The sequence below is a fragment of the Castanea sativa genome, chromosome 5, assembly GCF_040712315.1.
Source record: "Castanea sativa cultivar Marrone di Chiusa Pesio chromosome 5, ASM4071231v1".
Taxonomy (NCBI): domain Eukaryota; kingdom Viridiplantae; phylum Streptophyta; class Magnoliopsida; order Fagales; family Fagaceae; genus Castanea; species Castanea sativa.
Window position 1 is genome coordinate 24,777,468 of NC_134017.1, and position 22,810 is coordinate 24,800,277.

Sequence of the window (22,810 nt, forward strand, 5' to 3'; positions counted from 1 at the left end):
ATTATTACCCTTATTTTAATTTTTAGTTTGATTAATTTTGGTATTTTGAGAAGTAGTTTTGATGAATTTGGAAATTTGGAATATAATTTAAGTATATTATATGAATTGCGACAATTTATTGAAATTTTTTTTAAAATGTTTTATGAAAGCTCAATTTTTCACAAAGCATAATTTTTTTTTTTTTTGAAAAAATTTAGTTACAAATAAACATTACTACATATTGCGAAAATTTAACCATTAAATTGCATGTTCTTAATGCTCTTAATACATATGTCAAATTTTGTGTCAATCAGATATTATTTACAATATGATCTATAAGCTAATATTTTATGCATAATTCTAAATTACAAAAACTTGCAATTTAAATAACTTATTGATAACATAGCTATTGATCTTTATTTTTAGAAATTTTGCAAACATAGAGGATATAAGAAAAATATGTAATCTAATAACAGATTTGTCAAAATTCACCTGCAATAAAAAGATATTGATTAAGGTTATAGGCTAAGGGTACAACCAATTTTATAGTTAAATTTTATCTTTCTTTTTTTTTTTTTTGGTTTCTACGTATATGATGGGTTAGGAATTTTTCAACCTAACTATTTGTGAGAATACAATTATTTTTGGTCTAACACTAACAAGGTTAGGTTGGATTGAAAAAACCCTCCAACCTAACTCATGCACACCTCCACTAAACTACAGTTGAGCTTTGGAGAGTCCACATGATAGATCATATGGTTGGGGTTAAAGCTTGGGAGAGAACTACTTACTATATTGTGTAGTCCACAAATTTTTAAAATTTGAAAGGAATGAGAGCTCATGAGTCATGAGTATGCTTTAAAAGATGTACCTCTTGTTAGAATTATGATAAAATAATTAAATTTATCATTTCTAATAGCATAAGCTTTTGGGACATTAGTAATTTATTATAGTATCAAAGCATAAGATCCTAAATTCGATCCCTAATTTTACCACCTCTCTCCTTAGGCTTGTTTTATAAGATGTAATTTATAGATTGAATAATTGTAACAGATTCCAAAAAAAAAGTGTATAGCTTTAAGTTTAACGGTGCTCCTTCCTTAATTAGCTTTCATATCATTTACATTATTCCTTTGTGGAGAAGTTTCTTATTTGGAGAAACCTTTTCTCATGACATATTATTCATTCGGATGTCTGACAAGACTTCCTGTCTATCAAAATTTTATTCAACTCTTCATTTATATTCACTGATTAATTTACTTTGAGGAGAGATAATAATAACCCTTAAATGAAAGGAATGAAGATACCTGGTTTCTTGGTATGATTCACAAATTTTTAGTCAATAGTTGAGCACCAGCCTCTTGCTTAGGCCAAATTATGCTTGCACTTTACGCATCATCAGAAACCTTGACATCTACCATAGAATCATAAATATGGCTCTTTCAGAATGCTCTCCAGCTTCACAAAATAAAGAAATCCTCAAGTTGCTCTAGTTTTTAAAAAAAATTAAAAATGTTCCAACCTTTTGTAAATTAGGTACTGAATTTTTCTTATCAAACCGTTAGAAAATCCACATTGGAGTAATTAAATCTCCAATAAGAGACTAGTGCCAACAAGCATCTCTTGTCTTCTTTGTAGCAAACCCACAAAATGGTATCAAACTATTTTTCTAGTCTACATTGATTCTTCTTTAGTAAGCCGTGGGGTAAGGAAGAAGTTGACAAACAAAAAGCTGTCGACAATTTCTCTTTTAAGGAGGAAGGGCCAACCATAATATGTATTGACCTAGAAAAGAGATCGGATGCCGCCATTTATTGCAGTAACCAATAGTGACATGCCATGTGAGTTACACTTTTCAAGTTTGTAAATTAGTCAACCAGTTAAATATAGAGTTTGCTTTTGCTACATATATTGACATTGTCTGATTTGTGTATAAAACTTTAAATGTATTAGACTATCATTGACAAAGTCTGTGAGAAAAAAAGTCTATTATACATGTAAGTGATGCATAGTAGTATAGGCCTACCATTTGAAAAGGAAAGGTGGAGATAGGAGTTGACATACACATATTGATTACCAAGTAAAAAAAAATGGAGCATTATAAATTATAATAGCTCTTAAATTCCAATTCTTTCCCCCAAAAAAAAATATGCATTCAACTGTCAGACTGGCATAATTAGCAGATGTTTCTTGACACAAATGCCTAGTGCATGAAAGCTCCATTTAATAGGTGTGACAAAATATGGTGGTGAGATATGACTTAGCAGAACTCTTTGGCCTTTATTTAGACTCTATATGGCCTCGTATTCTTGGGTCTGCATATCAAAATTTATCTTGTTCTAGACAGTATATATGCCAATGGCATTCTTCTTCTTCTTCTTCTTTTTCATTTTTTTGGCTAAATCAATGGTACTTTTATCTAGTTTACATGTTAGTGACCAGAGTATCTCAAATTCAAATGCAGACAAGGTCACAGCCCATATGCATTTGATGTTATATTCCCACTAGAATGTTTGAATAATTCAACAATGTGGTTCTGAAAGAAAATAATAGATGTGTTGTAGTTTTTTTTTTTTTCTTTCCCTCCTAATTCTTTTTCTGAGGAGGTGTTTGGAAAACTAAATTATAATACATTCCCACTCTCCCACATAGTACACAAGATTCCCACTTTACAAGGTCCAAAAGAGGCGATTCATAGGCCGCCTTACTTTCAATTTTTGAGAACTTGATTCTGGACTCAAACTCAAGAGACATTGCTTGGAAGGAGGGCACATGAAGCACCAATGTTTGATCTCTACTGACTCTACATATTGGTGTACTTATGGCATACAGAAAAAATTTGAAAATTTCTGTATAGTTTTGGTACGTACAGACTAAGTGAAACACTTGTGGCAAGACATTGGGAAAACTTTAAAAGTATGATGTATGATATAGGAAATCAACTTTCATCAACAGTGTGTTTGAAAAAGATGCTTGTCAATATTTTCTGTGGGGTGGTTTCATAATTGGTTTGAAAATCTATATAGAACCGCGTAAAGAGCACAAAAAATAAGGAGATTTTGGCAGCACCAATATCATTAACAAAAGGCCCGGCTTTGGACTATACTATATGTGCTAGTGTTGTGTCCCCCCATGAGTATAAACAAACAAAAACTTTTATCGGTGGGGCTTGACTCTGAGAGCAACCAAAGAAATAGTGGCAACCGTGAAAGCAAAAATACAGGAAAGATAATAGGAGGGAAGAAAAGGAAAAGCTCACAATTAATCAGTTATTATTAGTGTCTCTTCCAAATAAGAAATCCATGCCGTTGTCTTTAATTGAGCCCAAAAATAAATAAGTATTGTTAAAATAATGGTAAATAATTATATTCACCTTAAGTTTTTGAAACAAATGGTAGTTTATTAGTGTATGTGATCTTGAGTTTGAATCTCCTAAAAAATCCCACATTTGATTCACCCTTCCCTAAATTAAAAATTAAATATAGAAAAAAGTTTTGAAATTTGGAGTTAGGAAAAATTGTAGTTTATCAAGTATCAAATGAATAAAAATGAATTAAATGTGGGGGGGAGTGTTGTCTTTGTCTCTCATAGATAAATTGGGCACTGGCAACTTTGCTTTGGGTTTAATGGGAATCCATCAATCATAAAAAAAAAATGCATAAACAAATGATTGTGAAAAAGATATTTTCTTTTAGAAAACCTGAACTATTCTCTCTCTTGTTTTCAGTAATATTCTGTTCATTTGTCGTTGGGATTTTTTTTTTTTTTTTTTGCTTTATTTTTTGGCCACTGCCACAAGCATAGATTCGTTATGTTGCAAAACCAGAGCCCCCCTCTCCTCTCCTAGCTGGGTAGCATAGGAATGGATGAATGTGCTCTGCCTCTGCTTGGATTCTGTCCGCTCGCAAAAGATTTCCTGCTTTTTTCCTTGTCTTTTTAGCTTTCCTTTTCATGGATGCCCTCTCCCTTAACCTTTTACATTTTCTAGGCTGCTTTAGGTATGTGTAGCTGGCCTAGAGTGGTGTGGTCTACACATTACTCATAGTCACATACATACATTAATTTTGATGCATACCTACACGTTTTATTCCACCCTTTTGGCTATAAATACACAATAGCATTCTGGTTTTCATCATTGCACCACATCCTCTCAAGCATTGCAATAGGTGGACTGCTTAGTGCAGATTATTGAACCGCGAAGATGAGCCGTAACTCACACCCCAACACTGGCTCTGGTTTGTTTCTTTTCCACCTCTCATCACCTTTTGTCATCTCAACTTACATGTATTGTGGACTACCATAAGTTGCAGGAACTCTTTTATGTTCAAATTACATGTTTCCTATACTTCTCATTTAGTTTTATACTTACTAATTTGTGTTTTATTTGCCTGTAATGTATGGTACTATTTATAATGAATGCTGATTTTCTCAGTCCACTTATAAAAGCTTATGTTTCTTTTTGGTGACATAAATTCAGGTAGTCGAACTGCTAGAACAGTTGAGTTTGGAAGGACCTATGTAGTGAGGCCTAGAGGAAAACATCAGGCCACTATAGTTTGGCTTCATGGCCTCGGTGACAATGGCTCAAGGTGATGTTGATAGTTTATCTATTCCTTTCTTACATTCATAGTTTGTGTTTTTTATGCATTGTTGTGACATTCTCCAAGAATCATTGTTGTAGATTTTAGAACTCTCTTACTTTTGGAAGCAAAGGAAATCTGCATTCCTTCATACATTATTATATTTTTTTTATGAGAGGAGCTTGATAATTGAGAGGGAGGTTTAACAATTATCACTGAAATGTAAATGATTATACTTTTAATAGAAGTTCCTCTTGAAATTAATTAAGCATACTCATCTATGATACAATCTAGCTTTGTTTTCGTAAACTTATTTAAAATTAATAGTGTGAGACAGCCAGGTTAGAAATCAAAAAATTTGGTAATTGTCTTTATTTGTTTTTTATTCCCTGTCTTTTCATCAAGGGCTGATGCTTTTCTTTCCTTTTATATTTAAGGACATACTCTTTATTAGAAAGAAGGACTTTTTGGTTCCAAAGGCACCTAAAAAGGAGTCCAAGGATGTCAACATCCTGACATGCTCTCTAATGTTAAAATCCTTTGATGCTTCCCCTTTTCTTTTCTTTTCTTTTCTTTTTTATTTCTTTTGAGATTCCTGTGAATAAATTTGATGGGAGAGAGCAGTGACACCGTGAATTACTAAAATTTGTTTACTTGTCCCTTTCATGACTTGTCTGATTTGATGTAAACTTAACTTGAGAAGCCTTAATTTGGAAAAGAGTATATGCCAAATTCACGAATAGGACCAATACTTCATTTGGTTCATCTCCCACCTAGACAACTAGAGATGACCTTGACAAAGGATATTCATATGTATGTATGGAAATACTGTCATGCAGATTTTCAAGTGCACTTGATTAGATCCCATGGTATGGTGTAATGAAGATTATAATTAAATCCTATTTAACATTAATCTCTTTCATTGTTGAGTACTTTGTGTACAATGATACTGGCATAATCCTGGTTTTCTGCTTTAGGGTTGCTGTTTGATCAGTTATTTTGTTCTCAATGTTAATTTGATATATACATTTATATTAAGCAGTTGTGTTGGCATGCACATAAGGTCCATCTTGCAGATGTGCTTGTAGCGTAATGAAATATATATGTTTTCTACCCTAATGAAAATAAAAATAAAAATAAAAATAAAAATAAAAATAAAATAAAATTTGAAAGAAAAGTTTTCTCACTTCATGCTCTACATTTTCTTGCAGCTCTTCCCAGCTCTTAGAATCCCTTCCTCTTGCAAATGTAAGGATATACTTCTTTCATTATTTATGAACTTATTCAGCTTGTACACATTCTTGTCCATGCATATATAAAATACCTCCTTTATCTTAATTCACTGTTCATCTCATAAGTATCTTAGGTTTCTAATAAAATAAATGTGACACAGATTAAGTGGATCTGCCCAACTGCTCCTACACGTCCAGTGACACTACTTGGGGGTTTTCCTTGCACTGCATGTAAGAAACAATCTCCTTTTTTCTCTCTTTTAAAATGATAAAATGAGTATCATTTGTAATATCTCCTATCTCAAGTATAAATAAAACCAAATATATTTTAATGCTTTGATCATCTAACTTGTTTGTGCAATTCATATCAGGGTTTGATGCGGGAGAGCTCTCAGAAGATGGTTCAAATGATTGGGAGGCTTTAGATGATTCAGCAGCACATATTGCAAACTTGCTGTCAACTGAGCCAGCTGATGGTACTTTCAAAGCTACATAATTTGCAAAATACTACCTCATTATTATTGTTTTACTTAACCTCTATGAATTTTTCTTTTCTTTTATAAATTTCCATAAATGAGTGTGTCATTTTTATTTTCTTTTTTCCATAACTCAACTTAGCAGACTTATTCTAAAACAATATCTTGTTTAGCATACTTGTTTTAATTGAACATACTATTTAACTAATTCAATTATTGACAATTTCATTATCAAACTATTTATTTGACAGTTAAAGTTGGTATCGGAGGCTTCAGTATGGGTGCTGCAATGGCCCTTTACTCTGCCACTTGCTATACTCTAGGAAGATATGGAAATGGTAATCCATACCCTGTCAACCTAAGGGCAATTATTGGACTAAGTGGATGGCTTCCAGGGGCAAGGTAGAGCTTCATTCAAAGTATTCCTTCTCAAACAAACACACACGTGTCCTTTTGATGTTGGGAATGACAAGAACTATACCCATTTATTGTTTCGGCTTAGGGGGTCTCTAAGAAATTATAATAATCTAAAATCCTCAGATGTTCATGGTTTCACAGCAGTTTCTATATGATTTCCACCTGAACTACATGTTTTGTTAGCCTAATGGATCTTATCTAATCATCCTAACATATTTGCCATGAATGCATATTAGTAATTTAGTAGGCATGGAGCTAATATAATTCAGAACATTCCACTGTTTGATGGTTAATGATTTTTACCATGCAGGAGTTTAAGAAACAAAATACAAAGTTCACATGATGCTGGCAGGCGTGCTGCTTCCTTACCAATTTTGCTTTGTCATGGAATGAGTACGTATCTGGATCTCTATATAGCAAAGTTGCAGTTTATGCTTCTTTGCTTCTGCACTGTCTGGACTATTGTATGAGTATTATTTATAACAATTGAAAATTAGTTTTTTAAAAGTAAACACAAATTTTATTGAAAGAGATTACATGTATCATAAGCACAAAGGAGCCTAAAGAATTACAAAAATTCACTTAATATAAATTTTTTAATTTGATTCTTCCTACCACTTCCCTCTCCCAGTGTATGACCTTTGTGCACTGTGTATGACCTTTTTTTTATTCTTCCAAACTCTACATACACCAATGGCTCTAATGACTCATAATTTTTTTGATCATTTCAATATGCAATGCTCAAATTGTGTAGAAGTCCAAAGTAGATTCACTTTTGAACATACTTACACTAAAATGAAAATGTTATAATGATAAAAAAAAAATGCTTGTTTGAGACTTCATCTTTGTGTGTGAAACAAAATCATCCTAAAGCTCCATATGGAACCCATACTTGTAAGTCATTCATTTATCCAGATGATGTTTTGTGAATGAAGTTTATTCCACAGGTCTAATGCATTATCAGATACCATTTTTAGAAAATCTATTTCTTTAGACTGTTATTCCATGCTTAGGTTGCCCCTTGCAGCCAGGGTTCTTTGACAGCAACATAATCTGTTCTGCACACAAAAATTAACTAGTCAAGTAAAGCCTTCTGACTATCTATCTTATTGTAGGTGATGACGTTGTTAACTATAGACATGGTGAAAAATCAGCCCACTCCTTAAATTCAGCAGGATTTCGCAACCTGACATTCAAATCCTATGATGGGTAACTATCCTTTTTTACACAAGTGAGACTTTTTTTTTTTTTTTGAGAAACTACACAAGTGAGACTTAACTCATACTTACTAGATGAAGTGAAAAGAAATATCTATTAATGTTTTGTTTGACTTTGTAGGCTTGGTCACTACACAATACCCGCAGAGATGGACGAAATTTGCAATTGGCTTACCCCAAAACTAGGGCTTGAGGGTTTTCGCCCATGATTGTGCGATGGGACTAGAACTCAGAGCTAATGAGTAGGAGAGATTATCAAAACAAATAATTTTGAAAGGCGAGCAGCTTTTGAATGCATATGTACAATGTTCTGATAGGCGAGCAGCTTTTGAATGCATATGTACAAGTAGATGGTACATAAAATGGAGCACAAGTTAAATCGTATAGTTAAATTAACCTCCCTAATTCACTATGTCATCTTCTATACTAAATAAAAATTTTGGATGTACTCCTCTTTTTGTTTAAGTTTCTAGTGCTTTCCAAATCCAGCAACTTTTTTTTTTTTTTTGATGCACATACTAAGCAAATTAGGTGAGGTATTCTCATGATCTTCAAACCATGCTAATTAAAAAGGTTGTACCAAGTGCACAAAACTCCCACTTTTACCATATCCAAGACAAGTAATTGGTAAGTAGCCTTAACTTGATTTTTTTGCAGAGATTAATTCTCAAACTCGAACCCACAGCCTATTGTTTTTTGTGGAAGGCATTTGCCATGCCAACTAACAAAGAAAATTCAAATTTTCCCTTTTTTCTAGTTTTGATCCAAGGGACCAAAAAAAAAAACACAAGGGATGGGGAAAAGATGTAATCAACGAAACAGCCATACAGTCAAAGGGTGGACTAAACCCATAAAAATTTAGAGAGATTTCCAACCCTTCTTGCAAATCTTATAGCACAAGAAATATGAGTTTGTTATCCTCATAATTTTATTGATAGAACTTCCCAATTCAGGCAATAATCTTTATTTCATGGTAACAGCATGACATGGTAAATGCCTACTCAAATGATAAAAAAATTTGTCTCAAGCATAACAAAGTTATTAATAATATTAAAAATACTACCTTATCAATTCATAGTTAATGTTAACTGACCTATCTATTACCTTATTCATATGCCACATCCATCTATAATAAAGAATTGAGTCTTTCTACTTCTTAGAGTGGAATTCTGAAAAAGGTATAACAAAATTTCTCAAAAAGCAATTCTAGTAACCACCACACAAAACACCAAAAGGACAATGCTATACAGAGGTGCAAAACAGTGACAAACAGAAAAATGTAAAATTGTTTATAAATCTGATTACAGATGATAATTACAGGTGCCCTCTTACCACAACAGCGTCAGAAATAGTATAAAGGCCAAGAATTAGCACTCCCATAGCAATGATTCTTTCCTGATTTCTTACCAACATAAAGGCTGTGTCCAGCTGCACTCATAAAGTTCAAAGCAGTTTACTAGCCAATGCCTGCAAAAACAGTAGATAGCTTGCGCATTATAGTGTGCTTTTTTTTGGGGGGGGGGGGGGGGTGTGTGGGGGAAAGAGCCCATATTCAGTAATCAATTGCATTACCAACACAACAAATTCTTGACAGACTTACCAACTCCATGCAATCAAATCAATGATTGCCAATATTATCTTTCTGATCATTTTCTTTTTGGTTGACACGGCCTTTAGAATTACTGTATGGGGTAAGAGGAGGGAAAGCAGGCATCGTCTGCAAAATGAATTTCCGGACACTTCTCATGCCATGTGGAGAGCTTGACCTTTGACTATCTGATTGATAATGTGGAGGCATCACCTGTTTCTGATTTGGCGAGCTAGCTTTCACTGCCTTGAGAGGGGTAGAAGTGTCCTTGAGAATCTCAGGCATATCTTCATCCTCCATTATATCACAGGGTGCACTGTCTGAAGTGAGCTCATGGGAGCCCTTACTGTCACATAACTGAGGTGTAAGAATGACAGGGGAATAATTCCATTGAAGGGAACCAGCTTGTGGCTGAATGCTACTTCCCCGTTGCAATTTGGTTTGTGAAACTTTTGAGCAATCCCTTATATTGGATGAAGCAAACATTAGTGCCCCTGAGCAAGGGGCAAGGTTACGTATATCAGCAAGTCCTTTCCATGTTGGTGAGAATTGCTCAATACTCCCATCCTTTCCACTCACCTCATGAGATGGATTTTCAACTCTCCTGCATTCTATTTTTGCAATTCCAGTGTTATGGAAGAGTTAGTTATTGGTAACCATTAAAAGGATAAAAATCTACATCCATGTCCAAATGTTGAATTTGTAGTTTCTCCAATTGTATTTGCATCTCATAATAATGTCAAACAACTAAATGGATGCATACTTGTGTGGAGAGCCAAATTTACTTATAATGTAGAGACATAAAACTGCTGATAATGTGTACATTAATCATAGTTCTCCAATATGAACTGTAGGAAATTTGAAAGATTTAAGAACTACGAATGTCACAAAAGTATCCATGTATTTCTGAAAAATATAGATCAATTATAAACTCAGTCAACCAACTTATTAGTTGCTACTATCATGCAAAACTAGAATGCTCAAATACATTTTTTGTTCCCTTCATCAAAGCCTATCAACAAATTTTGCTAAGATTATCTACCACCACACTCATCTGTTACTGTCATTTGCACCATGTCATAGAGTAAAAACTGAAGAATTCTGGCCAAACACCAGCAAGCTCAAAATGTATTTTGTAAATTGTGCAAGTTTGAAACTGATGTAATTCAAATTGCAGGGGGAAGAAGTATGACTACTATGAGTTCAATGATACTACATATCTGATGCATAACACGCTACTACATAAACGAGTTTACTAAAAGAAGTTAAAGGACAGAGACTGGGAAAAAAATCTAACCTGAACTTGTTCCAAAAGAATTTTGACAACCCTCACATCGACATCCATCAGAGCATCCAACATTAGCCTTGAAATAGAGCAAAAGGTGTATCTAATGAGAATAATGCAAAGACCAAAAATCCACAAGGACTTCCTATTCCAACTCCATTATCTTGACTGAACTCATTGCCTTTTATTTTCAATAGGAGGGTTAAAAAACACAAAAACAAAATTTTGGAAATGTCATATGACATCTGTTGAAACGGAGTTTCAGGACAATGTGGTTGGAAGGAACTGCATTTTCCTATATTTTATTGGATATAAAAACTACAAGCCATCAATGTAAAACATACCTGGTAGCATTCACAATATTTTTTAAGACACTTTGATTTTTTACAATTGCATCCTCTTTTGTGCCTGGCTGATGATGGAGTATTCCGGTTCCCTGCTTCCTGCAGAGTGTTCTTTTGCTCACAACACATTTTAATATTTCAATCACACTAGAGAACAAGATAGATACTTTGAGACGTGATTACCATAATTATTGCTGGAGAGTCAGTGTCATGCTTAACAACCTTTGGAGCAAATGCAAGAGGATTACGAGATTCGATTTGCTGTCGTGTATCAAGAACTGTATCCTCATATTCAGGCTTGTTAAAGCAGTTTACGCATGCACAAGAATCCACACAATAAACTCCAGCCGCAAAGCACTCACAATAACTGCCCATGATAAAGAATACAGCTAAATCAAACTGCAACAGCAATGATGGCTTGAAAGTCTTTCAAAAAATGTTACTGTCAGACAATCTGCTGTCATCAAAAATATCAAATAAAAGGGGGGTTTAGAAGGCTGAAGCTTCTTACCACTGGACTCCTTAGTCCAAGTGGTACCTCCCCATGCACTCAATGCTTAGGAGTCCAAAGGAAGGCTGGGTCGAACTGCAGGGGCAGCAAAAAATTCCTAACCAACATCAAAAACATAAAAGAAGGCTGAAGCTTCTTAAAAGCTAAGGATAGCAATAGAAGGGCTGTATTTTCTCTTGATTTCCATAGAACATGCTCTCTAGAAAAAATAAAATAAACATTAAATCCAACACTTAAATGAATGGTACAACTTTGTGATCGTATCATTAAATAATTTCAACATGCTGCCCAAAGGCCACATAAAAAGCTACATTTTAAGATTTTCTCAACGTGCCTCCCTTTTACTTACAGTTTTAAGCATTTGGACCTCTTACAATTGCAACGTTTGCAGCCATGACTCTCACTTGTGTTTGATGGCCTCTTCCTGGATGCATTCCAAAAACTCAAGTTGGCAAAATGAGTAAAGAAATAAAGCATAAATAAGACAGTAAGTGCATGCTTGCCTTTTCTTATTGGAGCTCTCTTCGTTCAACTCCTCAACACTGTCAGCATTTTGCGGAGTAGATATTCTCCCCTCACATGGAATAACCTGCTGCTCAGTTCGTGCCAAAGGAGAATCACATGGGGGATTCAGACTGTTGATAGGGTAGGTGTCAGAACTGGCTGCCACACCAGCTTGACTTTCCTGCTGATCTATATCTGCATAAGAATACATAGTCCCAGCTACAGTCCCAGCTACAGCTGAAATTGAGGTACAATTTGGGTCTTCTGCTGAATCATTGCTCCTCTCATGAACTACCTTATCTTGTGAACTTCTATACCTAGTTAAGTTCTTACTTGCAAACATATCCATGCCCAAGGACACAGATCTGACAGTGGTATTTAGATGTAACCCCATACCAGATGGAATGGGGGACAAGATTACAGGATTCCTGCTATTTTGAGTAGATCTCACCACTTCAAAGGGGCTGAAAGAGGACTTGGAAGCCCTGGACTGAGCATAGTTGACTGCCTCCCCACCACTGGAGGTTGCTCTACTTTCAACATGAGACAAACCCAGGCTCTTCAAGTTTGTTAGGCTAGCCCTTGAATTGGTTGTATTTCCAGTAGCTACACCCTTGCAGGCTAAAGCAGCTTCGAAATGAAGATGTCTACGTATACCACGTTGGTAATGATTGGCCTCCTACATTTTTTTTTTTTAAAAAAAATACTCTACTGTAATAATTCTTAAAAGAAATGACAAATATAAATTACTTTCTGCTGGGCTAAACTTGAATCATAATAGAAAGGAATGCTTTTACCAATTGATTCATCATTTTCTTCCAATTTCATGCTTTTCAAGGATGATAATACCAAGAAACTTTTTTTTTTTTTTAAACAAAGATAATGGAGAATATATTATAAAGGAAATTTTGCCAAAAATGCCTGACACCATTACATATGTTCATTTTAGATATGATGTATTATAAGTATTATGTAGCAGCTGCAAAACTTTCATATCAATGTAAAGTTTCAACATCAAATCTCTGTCATATACAACTAATGAGATTATAAGCCATGCTCTTTCAAATGAAGGATACCAACATGTGAAGGGCTACAAAGAGATAAGAATTCTGTACTAACTTTCAACAAGTGTAACAAACAAAGGACATTCTGATTCTGTAAAAAAATATCAACAAGCAGAGGTTAAAGAAAAATGTTTATTTGCAACATTTTACTGTCAAATTGAAAAGACCTGACAAGTATTCTTTACAGTTCAAATTTTTAGAACTAATTGGGTTTTAAAATTTAGTATAAATATATAAAGATACCATTCCCATCTACAAAAGCTGCCCAATGATAAAAGTAGTATTTTCATCAAAAGTAAATTATCAAGGACCATTTTTTTTTTTTTTTTAAAGTAGTGATGCAGGACAATCTAGGTTTCACCACCTAGAGCAGCCTGAAAATTGCTTAGAATCACCAACAAGAAGATAAATAAATTTCTCACAAAGAAAATTTTATTCAATAATAGTATCAATAAAAAAAAATGATACTAATAATACCCCACTTGGAGCCTTCTTATAGAGCTTCCAGCAATAAGAGGCCATGTCTCATTAAACTCTCAACAACAGAAAATCTAAAAACCTTTTTTTTATATAAGTAAAAGCAGCTAATCTAAAAACTTATCCCTATCTAAAAAAAAGCATGAAATATAATCACTATATAATAAACAATGAAAATCTGAAATTCCAATCCTATAAGATAATTGGAAATGTGAAATAAAAATTCCAAAATAATCTTGGTTGTGTCCCTGCATCAAGCAGTTGTTACATCACAATCACAGCAAGGCTCGTAAATGAATATACAAGAGCCAACGAAGAAGGATAGAGCAAGAAATGCAAAGAATGCATGTGAGATCAAAAGGGAAGAACTCGGACCTATTCATGCTGTAGAGTGCTTTTCATTTTAGTTTGTTATTTAAAGGATATTGATTTCCATAAACTCAGTATATTGTCCAGTGTAATGGTTAAGTCTCAGGCTGCACAAGTGTGCAACTTCAAGATCTTTGGGAGCAGCCACTTCATTTATTAAAAGGAGAAAAAAATTGCTGAGTGTAAATCAATGACCACAGTTAGGTGAAACCAACGCCTGGTAATGACCATTCTATATAAATTAATGATGTAAAGTTGTGTGAAATGCAACACTACCTGTGCTTCGGAAGAAGAGCATGACACTTGAACAATGAAAAAAAAAAAGTACTAATAGCATAGTTAATTATACCTTCACAAATTCTTTTGGTAATGCTCTTGAACTGTCATCAGAATCTTCAAACGCCTCATCAATCTGCAAAGGTTCAGAAAGTGACTGACAAGTACCATGCCCTTTATCATGTTGAGCAACATTCTGCAACTTTAAATTTAGAAATAAATAAATATATATATATATATATAGAAACAATGCTAACATCTACCTGAGCTGCATGTTGTTCATATTGTTGCACTCCTAAAGCAGGGTTTAGATTCACATCAGGATCAACACTGTCATTGACATCTTCAGATGTAATCTTTAGGAACACATTAAAACTTTCATCATTCCTCAAATCAACTAAATCATCAACCAAATTAAGTGAAGTTAAAGGTAAATTCTGTTCGGCTTGATTGGATGATGTCAGGGATCTAGCCTCTCTACTGCTCCTGTTATCCACAGTGTCAACTTTTCTTATGGTTTCTTTGGGGTCAGTGAAACCACCCTCTAACATTTGAGACACTTCATTAGCTAATTGCAACTGTTTATGTGCTGAATGTGTACAGTCCACCTCCACAATATCTGCCAGATATTCGTCAACGCTCCCTGAAGGACTGCATGATTGGACTTCCTTATCCAAGCTAGGAATTTGTGCAACATTCAACTGGGTATTACACTGTTCACGAATATTTGAATCTTCTTCAACTATATTGTTTCTGTCAACATAAATAAAGTCACATCAATTGATATTAATACATCAGCATACTTGAACAAGCAACGAAAACTAAGAAAATACTTATAACCAACATGTGCATCATCAGAAAGCATTATATGTATAATAAAATTAGAGCATCTCAAACCTTTCCAGGAGACCAGTCTCTCTCTGCAGATCTATGCGAGGCGATGTAAACACAGGCGGTGGGGTTGGAAAATTAGATTCCAAAAACCTTTGTGTATAACGTACTGCCTTAACTGACTTTATAGGGGAGAGATTGCTAAGGAAATTGGAGAATGGTGATTCCTAGAGTTCAAATAAACAAAGATACAAGTGAACACAACTCCAGAATATAATTATAAAGCACTCAGATAAAATGCCCTAATCTTTAATAAGAATCTGAGAAAACACATGGACCAAGAACAACAAAAGAGTAAATTATGAATGTCATATTTGGAGTCCTATTCATCACAATAAAATGAGATACTAAACTCCGCAGAGCCAAACAAATGCACTAGATACAGTTGGCAAAGTCTTTGTTTCCTAGGTACCCAAAAAATGAAATGTGCAAAAATAGCAAGAAAGCACAAAGCCTTTACTAGTTTGCTTAATTCTGAATTATGCAATTACTTTTGTCAAGGCAACCAATAAGCTAAACTAACACCAGGGAAAAAAAACGAAGAAATAAATGTATAAAAAGCAAGCATTAGTGGTAGAATGAATTTCAACCCTTGACAAATTACGGTAATCAAATCCTCCCCCCCCCCCCGGCAAAAAAAAGAACCACACACACACACACACTATTGCTTAGTACGATTCTTAAGAAAATGTTAAACAAATTGGAAGTATATACAATTCAATGTCTAAAATATATTATCATCCATGTCCATAATCAAATTCTTCTTCTACAGGGTAGCCCAAGAGTCAATAAACCATCAAATTCACTATTTCGGAAACCCCAAATAAATAAATAAATAATTTAAAGAAATGAATCAAGTATAAACCTGCTTTTGTCCTTTTCCCTCAATTTTCTTACCAAACAACAAAACTAAGCAGTACTAGAAAATCAAAAGAAAAAAACAACATAAACGATCTGACCCATTACACAATCACTCAATCAAAATGAAACCGTAATAAGCAAAATGCAAAATCAGAGTTATTTAAAATAAATAAATAAATAAAATGGGCTTACTTGCACAGGCGGAGACTTGTTGGAGGAACTGGGTGATGACGTGGCGGCGACCCGATTGGACTCAGGGGAATTCATTGTTTTAAGTTTGGAATTAAATTTCAATACTTTGTTGTGTTCGCATCGAAAATGAAAAGAGAAGAAAAATTTTGCGTCTAGTTTTGGCGTGAAAGTGACAAGAAATAGTGTGGACAGTGGACATAGGCAATAGAGGTTTATAATGTTTTTGAACCTTAAAAGCGAGCGGGAAAGTGGCGTACTAGGTTTGTGTTTGTTTTGTAAATTGTAACGCCTAATCTCTTAATCCCTATTACCACGCTCTTTTCTGTTTTTTCCCTCTCCTTTTTTTGGGCCACATTTTCTTGCTGGAGCGTTTTTTTTCGGGTCACCCATTTAAGGCCCATGTCCTGCTCCCATTAAAAAGCTCTACTTTTCTTACTTTTTGATGGATTTTTGTTGAAAAATAGTGGACCCGTTTGATAACAGTGTTTACTGTTTAAGGGACTGTTTGGTCTTTAAAAAATTGTCATTTTTCACTTAATTTTTGTCACTCATCATTCATCGCTTAAAATACCCAAATTTCCTAAACCCCACTCATTTGGCACACTGTTTTCACTTCACATCACTCAAATATTTCAACTTTTTGTAAGACCCATACCTAATCCCTTGGTCAAAGCCTCACTTGTTTCTTGATTTTTTTTTTATGGGTCTGAGATGAGAAAGGTGAAAAGGAAGAAGAAAAAAAAAACTGACGCTTGCAGCGAAGAACAAAGAAAGATAAGTTTGTTTCTTAGATTTATTTTTTTATGGATCTGAGATGAGGAAGGCAAAAAAGGGAGGAAAAAAAAAAAGAACCGATGCTTGCAACGAAGAACAGAAAAAGAAAAGTTTGTTTCTTGATTTTTTTTTTTTTATGGGTCTGAGATGAGAAAGGCGAAAAGGAAGGAGAAAAAAAAGAATTGATGCTTGCAGCGAATAACAGAGAAAGAAGAGAGACAAAAAGAAAGAAAAGTGGAGAAGAAAGGAAAAAAAAAAAAAAAAAGGAGAGTGACCGGTGGGAGAGAGAAGGAAAGTGACTTGACAAGATAGTGGGTCCCATGCATATATGTTTAATTACAAAAATACCATGGAAACCAAGTTTTGATAACTTGAAAACACTTAAAATATGTTTTCAGTTTCAATAACTCATCACTCAAATATCAAATAACTGAGTTATGGAAATAAAAACTAGAAACACATCCAAACATACTACTCAATCGTGGAACCCACCAATTTTGAGTTATGGGTGATGGAAACAAAGTTATGGGTGATGGAAATTGAAAATCCAAACAGCCCCTAAGTATTGTTGTTCAATTTTTAGTGTTTTGAAAATACGTGTTTAAGTATTATAAAAATACGTGTTTGAAGTGTTATTGTTATTTAAATACTGAAAATTGTTGTTTAAACAACAGTGCCAAACAACCCATAGGGTGTGAAAAACACTTTTATGGAAAACTTTTCTTTATTGTAATCCCAAAAACATTTCATATGATTCCATCTAATATAATTATTACAATTTTCATTCCCAACATTTAAAAAGAAAAAAAAAACAACCAAAAATATAATTTATGTGATTGTGATTGAAAAAACATATATTTTAAATAAAATTCAATAGTTACAATGAGAAATAAGAGATTGGAATCTTAGGCATCTTTGACGTAAATGACATGATATACTTAACAATACATTCATGTGTGTGTGTTTGAAATAATGTTTATGTATCCAATAGTCAATATATGGAAAAAGAAAAAAAAATTGATCAAAACTCCAAATTCTCACTTAATGTGTGAGTACATGAGGAAGAGTGACAATATTGAATATTTCCTTTTTCATTTCTAGGAGGATGATTACTAGTTTCCTCTAAATAGCATCAAACACCAGGGAAAAATGGAGATAATTTCCTTTTGATTTCTATAGGCATCGTCACAAAAACAATATTTATCTACAAATTTACAGTAAAAGAGAGAAAAAATCACTAGTAAATACTAATTATTCAAAATAAAATTCAATTTATAATATTATAATACATTCAAAATTAAAACCATCGTAGAACCTAAAAAAAAAATTAAAATTAAAACCATCGTAGTCTCATACTTTGAGTTTTGAGAGAGCATGAGAATCTTGTACACCATTTTCTCAATGAATGAATACACATATATATAGTAAAATTTAGAGAGTTAATAAATATATGAATTTCAAGTCAATATTGGCACTAATTAATAATACCCGCTTAAATGACCTTCTCAATGAATGAATACACATATATATAGTAAAATTTAGAGAGTTAATAAATATATGAATTTCAAGTCAATATTGGCACTAATTAATAATACCCGCTTAAATGACCTTCTAAAAAAAATAAAAGTCTATTTTGTCTAATTATTGTAACAATTTTTTACTAATTCTCATCAGCTAGGAATTTATCTTTGGGGGGCATATATAAAAATAAAAATAAAAAAATTGTGTATAAAATTTAAAATAGTAATATACAATACTTCATAACTCAATATATGCTATAAACAAAAGTGTATTTAATTAAAATTAAAAGGAAAATGTGTTATAAACAAAAGTATATTTAATTAAAATTAAAAGAAAAATAAAAAAGAAAGCAATGAAAAGTATAGTAAAAAAATCAAAACAAAGCAAATGTAAAGTATAAGAGTTAAAAACAATGGGAAAAAAGAAAGAAGCAAATATACTCTCCTCAGTGTAGGAGCTCTCCCTCTCACTTGACGAGTTTTTTCTCCCATAGCCCTACCTAAAGGGTCTATCTTTTAGTTTTCTTTTTGGTGCTCGATGGCTGATGAAGTGATCCATAGTTTGGGAAATATGAAACTAACCACGAAGGAAGAGGAAGTGATAGAGGTTTCGAATGAAGGAAGACAAGAGGAGATTAAGCGTTGCACACAAAGCCTACTAGGGAAGTTTCTCGCTTGTAAAACATTCAACAAAAAGGCAGAGACAAACACACTGAAGAAGGCGTGGGGGTTAGAAGAAGGAGTCCATATCATGAAAGTGGGTTCAAATCTGTTTTAATTCAAATTTCAAACAGAGTTTGAGATGGAAAGAGTTTTCAGAGGGGGTCCTTGGTCTTTTGACAATCAAGCACTCATGCTTCGCAAGTGGCAGAAAGGTATGACAACACGCAATGTGAAGTTTGAATCAATGCTGTTGTGGGTGCAGATTTGGGATGCACCTTTTGACTTGGTTTCTCCCAAGGTGGCAGCGGAGGTGGGAAGTAGATTGGGAGTGGTGGTAGAGGTGGAGAAGAGACAGAAGTATGAGGCACAGTGTCTGCTTATGAAGGTCTAGGTATCTATTCCGATCTCGAAACCGATACGGATGGGAGGCTTTGTAGCAGGATCAAATGGTTCTCGCCACTGGTTAACATTCAAGTACGATAAACTTCCGTTGTTTTGTCACTATTACGGGTTACTGGGACATGATCTTAGACATTGTGCCAGTCACTACGCTGCATCAAAGAACACTAGAGAAGTGGTGTGTCAGTATGACAACTGGATGGAAGCGGTTAGTTCTCAGACTTGGATGACAACAAGCACCACATCTAGCAACGATGAGGAGCACCACACACACAAAGGAGACCTGATCGGAAGCTTAACCCAACAGTGAACAGACCTCCTTCCACGAACAATACGGAGGACGAGACACATGAAAAAGGAAATAACGTACAATCTGGAACAGACCCGGATTTTTAGGAAATAATTACACATAATAATGAGGGATCATAAGCGGTTTCAGAAATAAGGGAGCTAAAACACATGGACATTAATACGAGTGCTTTAAATACGGATACTCAAGGAATTATCAGTAATAGTAACGCAAGGAAAGAAAGGAAAGCGGTAGCATTAAATCCGAATCATAAGGAGGTGAATACAGAGACTACAAACTCAGAAGAGGCACGTGAGCTACTGTTATTAAAGCAGGAGCACGTGCTAGACAAGTCTAAACCTAATGGGCTTGCAAACACAAAGCCCAAATGGACTAGAATCGCTCGTATGGACTGTGGGCCAAGGGGCTTAAGTGAGGAAGAGTCCACGAATATATTGAGGAAGAGGGGGCCATCACAAATTACAGAAGAGGAGTTTAACGAAGACTTGGTAGGGTAGCAGATGAAGAGGAGCAAGACACAGGATGATGATACAATACATGCAACAGCGGGGTGATGGCTCACCCTTGCCGAACACAATGAGGCTTCTAAGTTGAAAATGCTAAGGGCTTGGGAACCCTTGGACAGTTCGAAACCTTCATAAAATTATGAAGGACCGAGCTCCTACAGTTTGTTTTTTTTTATGGAAACAAGGCTAGATAAAAAAGGGTTTAAGCAACACTGTAGAGATTTATCTTTCCCAAACCAAGTTATTGTTAAGAAACTTGATTCTGGGGGAGGGTTGGCACTGTTATGGAAACATGAGGTGATGGTAGATGTTATTAACTTTACTGAAAACCACATTCTAGCAAAGGTGGTAGAGGAAGATGGCTTTCAATGGTACTTAACGTATTTCTACAGGTGGCCAGAAGTGGGTCAGAAGTCAAAATCTTGGGCACTGCTTTCTCACTTGGCTTCTTTCGTTGATGGTCCACAGATGTGCATTGGTGATTTCAACGCTATTTTACACTCCTCTGAGAAACTAAGTAGTCGGCCTCCTATTTATAGTCAAATAAATGATTTTCAACAAACTTTGGAACTTTGCCAGTTATTAGACTTGGGGTTCATTGGTTACCCTTACACTTGGAACAACAAGAGACCGGGACTAGCAAACACAAGGCAGTGGCTTGATAGAGCTGTCGCTTTGGAGAGTTGGAAAGCGAGATTCCCAGTCAGCATAATAACCTATTTGTTTTCCTATGCTTCAGATCATTTACCATTGATTCTCCAGACAGGGACCTTCAAGAGAGTGGCGGCAAGAGGCGCAAGGGCATTTAAATTTGAGGAGTCATGGTTGTTATGGGAGGAGTGTGAATCCGTAGTCCAAGATGCTTGGAACAAGTTGGACAGTGGAAATTCGGGTTTGAATATGATAAAGGACAAGATTGCAAACTATGGGATGAGTTTGCATGCCTGGGGGTCTACCAGAACACACCTGGATACTGAAAAAATCAAGCAAATCCAAAAGAAAGTTGAAACAATCAGTATGGGCGAGCTAATAGAAGGTAACAGGTCAAATGTTTTAGCAGCAAGTAAAGAGCTGGATAGTCTTCTACTAATGCAGGAAATATACTAGGTACAAAGGTCTCATATCTCTTGGTTGAAACACAGGGACAAAAATACTAAGTTCTTTCATTCAAAAGCCTCACAACGAAGACGTAGAAACTTTATTCAGGGGATCAAGGATAAGGATAACAACTGGGCAGAAGAGATTGAAGGTATTACAGGGGTGGTAATAACCTACTTTGAGACCATGTTCAAGGCAGGGGGTTGTGACCAGTTGGAAGATTGTATTACTACAATACAACACAAGGTAGACCCACATATGCTAGAAATTCTATCCAGTGAATATAGTGCAGATGAAGTGAAGACAGCTTTGTTCCAGATGGGACCAACAAAGGCTCCTAGACCCAACGGTATGAATGCTCTTTTTTACAAATAAAATTGGCATATTGTTGGCGATGATGTGACCAATGCAGTGTTGCACTTTCTAAATTCTGGAAATATGGATTCTGAGGTTAATTATATTCATATTGTTCTTATTCCCAAGATAAAATCCCCGGAAAAAATGTCTGACTACAAACCCATTAGTCTTTGCAATGTCATACACAAAATCATCTCAAAAGTTTTGGCAAACAGATTGAAGAAAATCTTGCCCCAACTAATTTCCCCCACCTAAAGTGCCTTTGTCCTGGGGTGCCTTATCACTAATAATATCCTAATGGCTTATGAATCCCTACACACTATGCATGGGCGTAAAAAGGGCAAAAAGGGGTCCTGTACGTTGAAGCTAGACATTAGTAAAGCTTATGACTGGGTTGAGTGGACCTTCCTTAAAAGTATAATGGTGAAGATGGGATTTCCTAAAATTTGGATAGAATGGGTGATGTGTTGTTTCTCCACCTCTTCTTTTTATGTTAGAATTAATGGTAAAGCTTATGGTAATATCATACCTTCTAGAGGGCTTCGACAAGGAAACCCCCTATCTCCTTATCTTTTTTCTCTTATGTGCAGAAAGGTTCACTTCCTTACTGGTAAAGGCGGAGATGGAGAACCGGATCCATGGGGTGTCTATTAGCAGAAGAGCACCTAGTATTACTCACCTCTTGTTTGCAGATGACTCTCTATTATTCTGCCAAGCCAATCAAGAAGAGGTTCAGGTGATCATGGATACACCGCAGTTGTATGCTAAGGCTTTCAATCAGTGCATCAATATGGAGAAGTCTTCAATATGCTTTAGTAGTAGTAACACAAAGGCGAAACAAAGGGAACGGATAAAAAATATTTTTAGTGTTAAGGAGGTGGATAGATTTAAGTCATACTTAGGACTTCCAACACTGATTG

General features: G+C 34.8%; 2 protein-coding genes across 4 annotated transcripts; one reads left to right on the forward strand and one right to left on the reverse strand.

Moving 5' to 3' along the window:
* Nucleotides 1-4,031: 4,031 nt before the first annotated feature.
* LOC142637031 (uncharacterized) lies at nucleotides 4,032-8,339 on the forward strand. The gene is made up of 9 exons (XM_075811325.1): nucleotides 4,032-4,214; nucleotides 4,457-4,568; nucleotides 5,771-5,807; nucleotides 5,953-6,022; nucleotides 6,163-6,267; nucleotides 6,519-6,669; nucleotides 6,995-7,077; nucleotides 7,800-7,893; nucleotides 8,023-8,339. The coding sequence occupies exons 1-9, from the start codon at nucleotides 4,181-4,183 to the stop codon at nucleotides 8,108-8,110; spliced, it is 774 nt and encodes a 257-aa protein (XP_075667440.1). The 5' UTR covers nucleotides 4,032-4,180; the 3' UTR covers nucleotides 8,111-8,339.
* Nucleotides 8,340-8,873: 534 nt separating this feature from the next.
* LOC142634194 (uncharacterized) lies at nucleotides 8,874-16,483 on the reverse strand. 3 transcript variants are annotated; one of them, XM_075808483.1, is made up of 11 exons: nucleotides 16,264-16,483; nucleotides 15,217-15,377; nucleotides 14,583-15,072; nucleotides 14,393-14,515; nucleotides 12,133-12,812; nucleotides 11,979-12,053; nucleotides 11,302-11,485; nucleotides 11,119-11,217; nucleotides 10,787-10,853; nucleotides 9,502-10,100; nucleotides 8,874-9,368 (listed from the first exon to the last, which is right to left on the reverse strand). In XM_075808483.1, the coding sequence occupies exons 1-10, from the start codon at nucleotides 16,336-16,338 to the stop codon at nucleotides 9,520-9,522; spliced, it is 2,535 nt and encodes an 844-aa protein (XP_075664598.1). In that variant the 5' UTR covers nucleotides 16,339-16,483; the 3' UTR covers nucleotides 8,874-9,368; nucleotides 9,502-9,519. The 3 variants fall into 3 exon arrangements, with proteins under 3 accessions (XP_075664598.1, XP_075664599.1, XP_075664597.1); XM_075808484.1 differs by having other exon boundaries at nucleotides 8,875-9,368; nucleotides 14,393-14,455; XM_075808482.1 differs by having other exon boundaries at nucleotides 8,875-9,368; nucleotides 14,393-14,521.
* Between the last annotated feature and the right edge of the window lie 6,327 nt (nucleotides 16,484-22,810).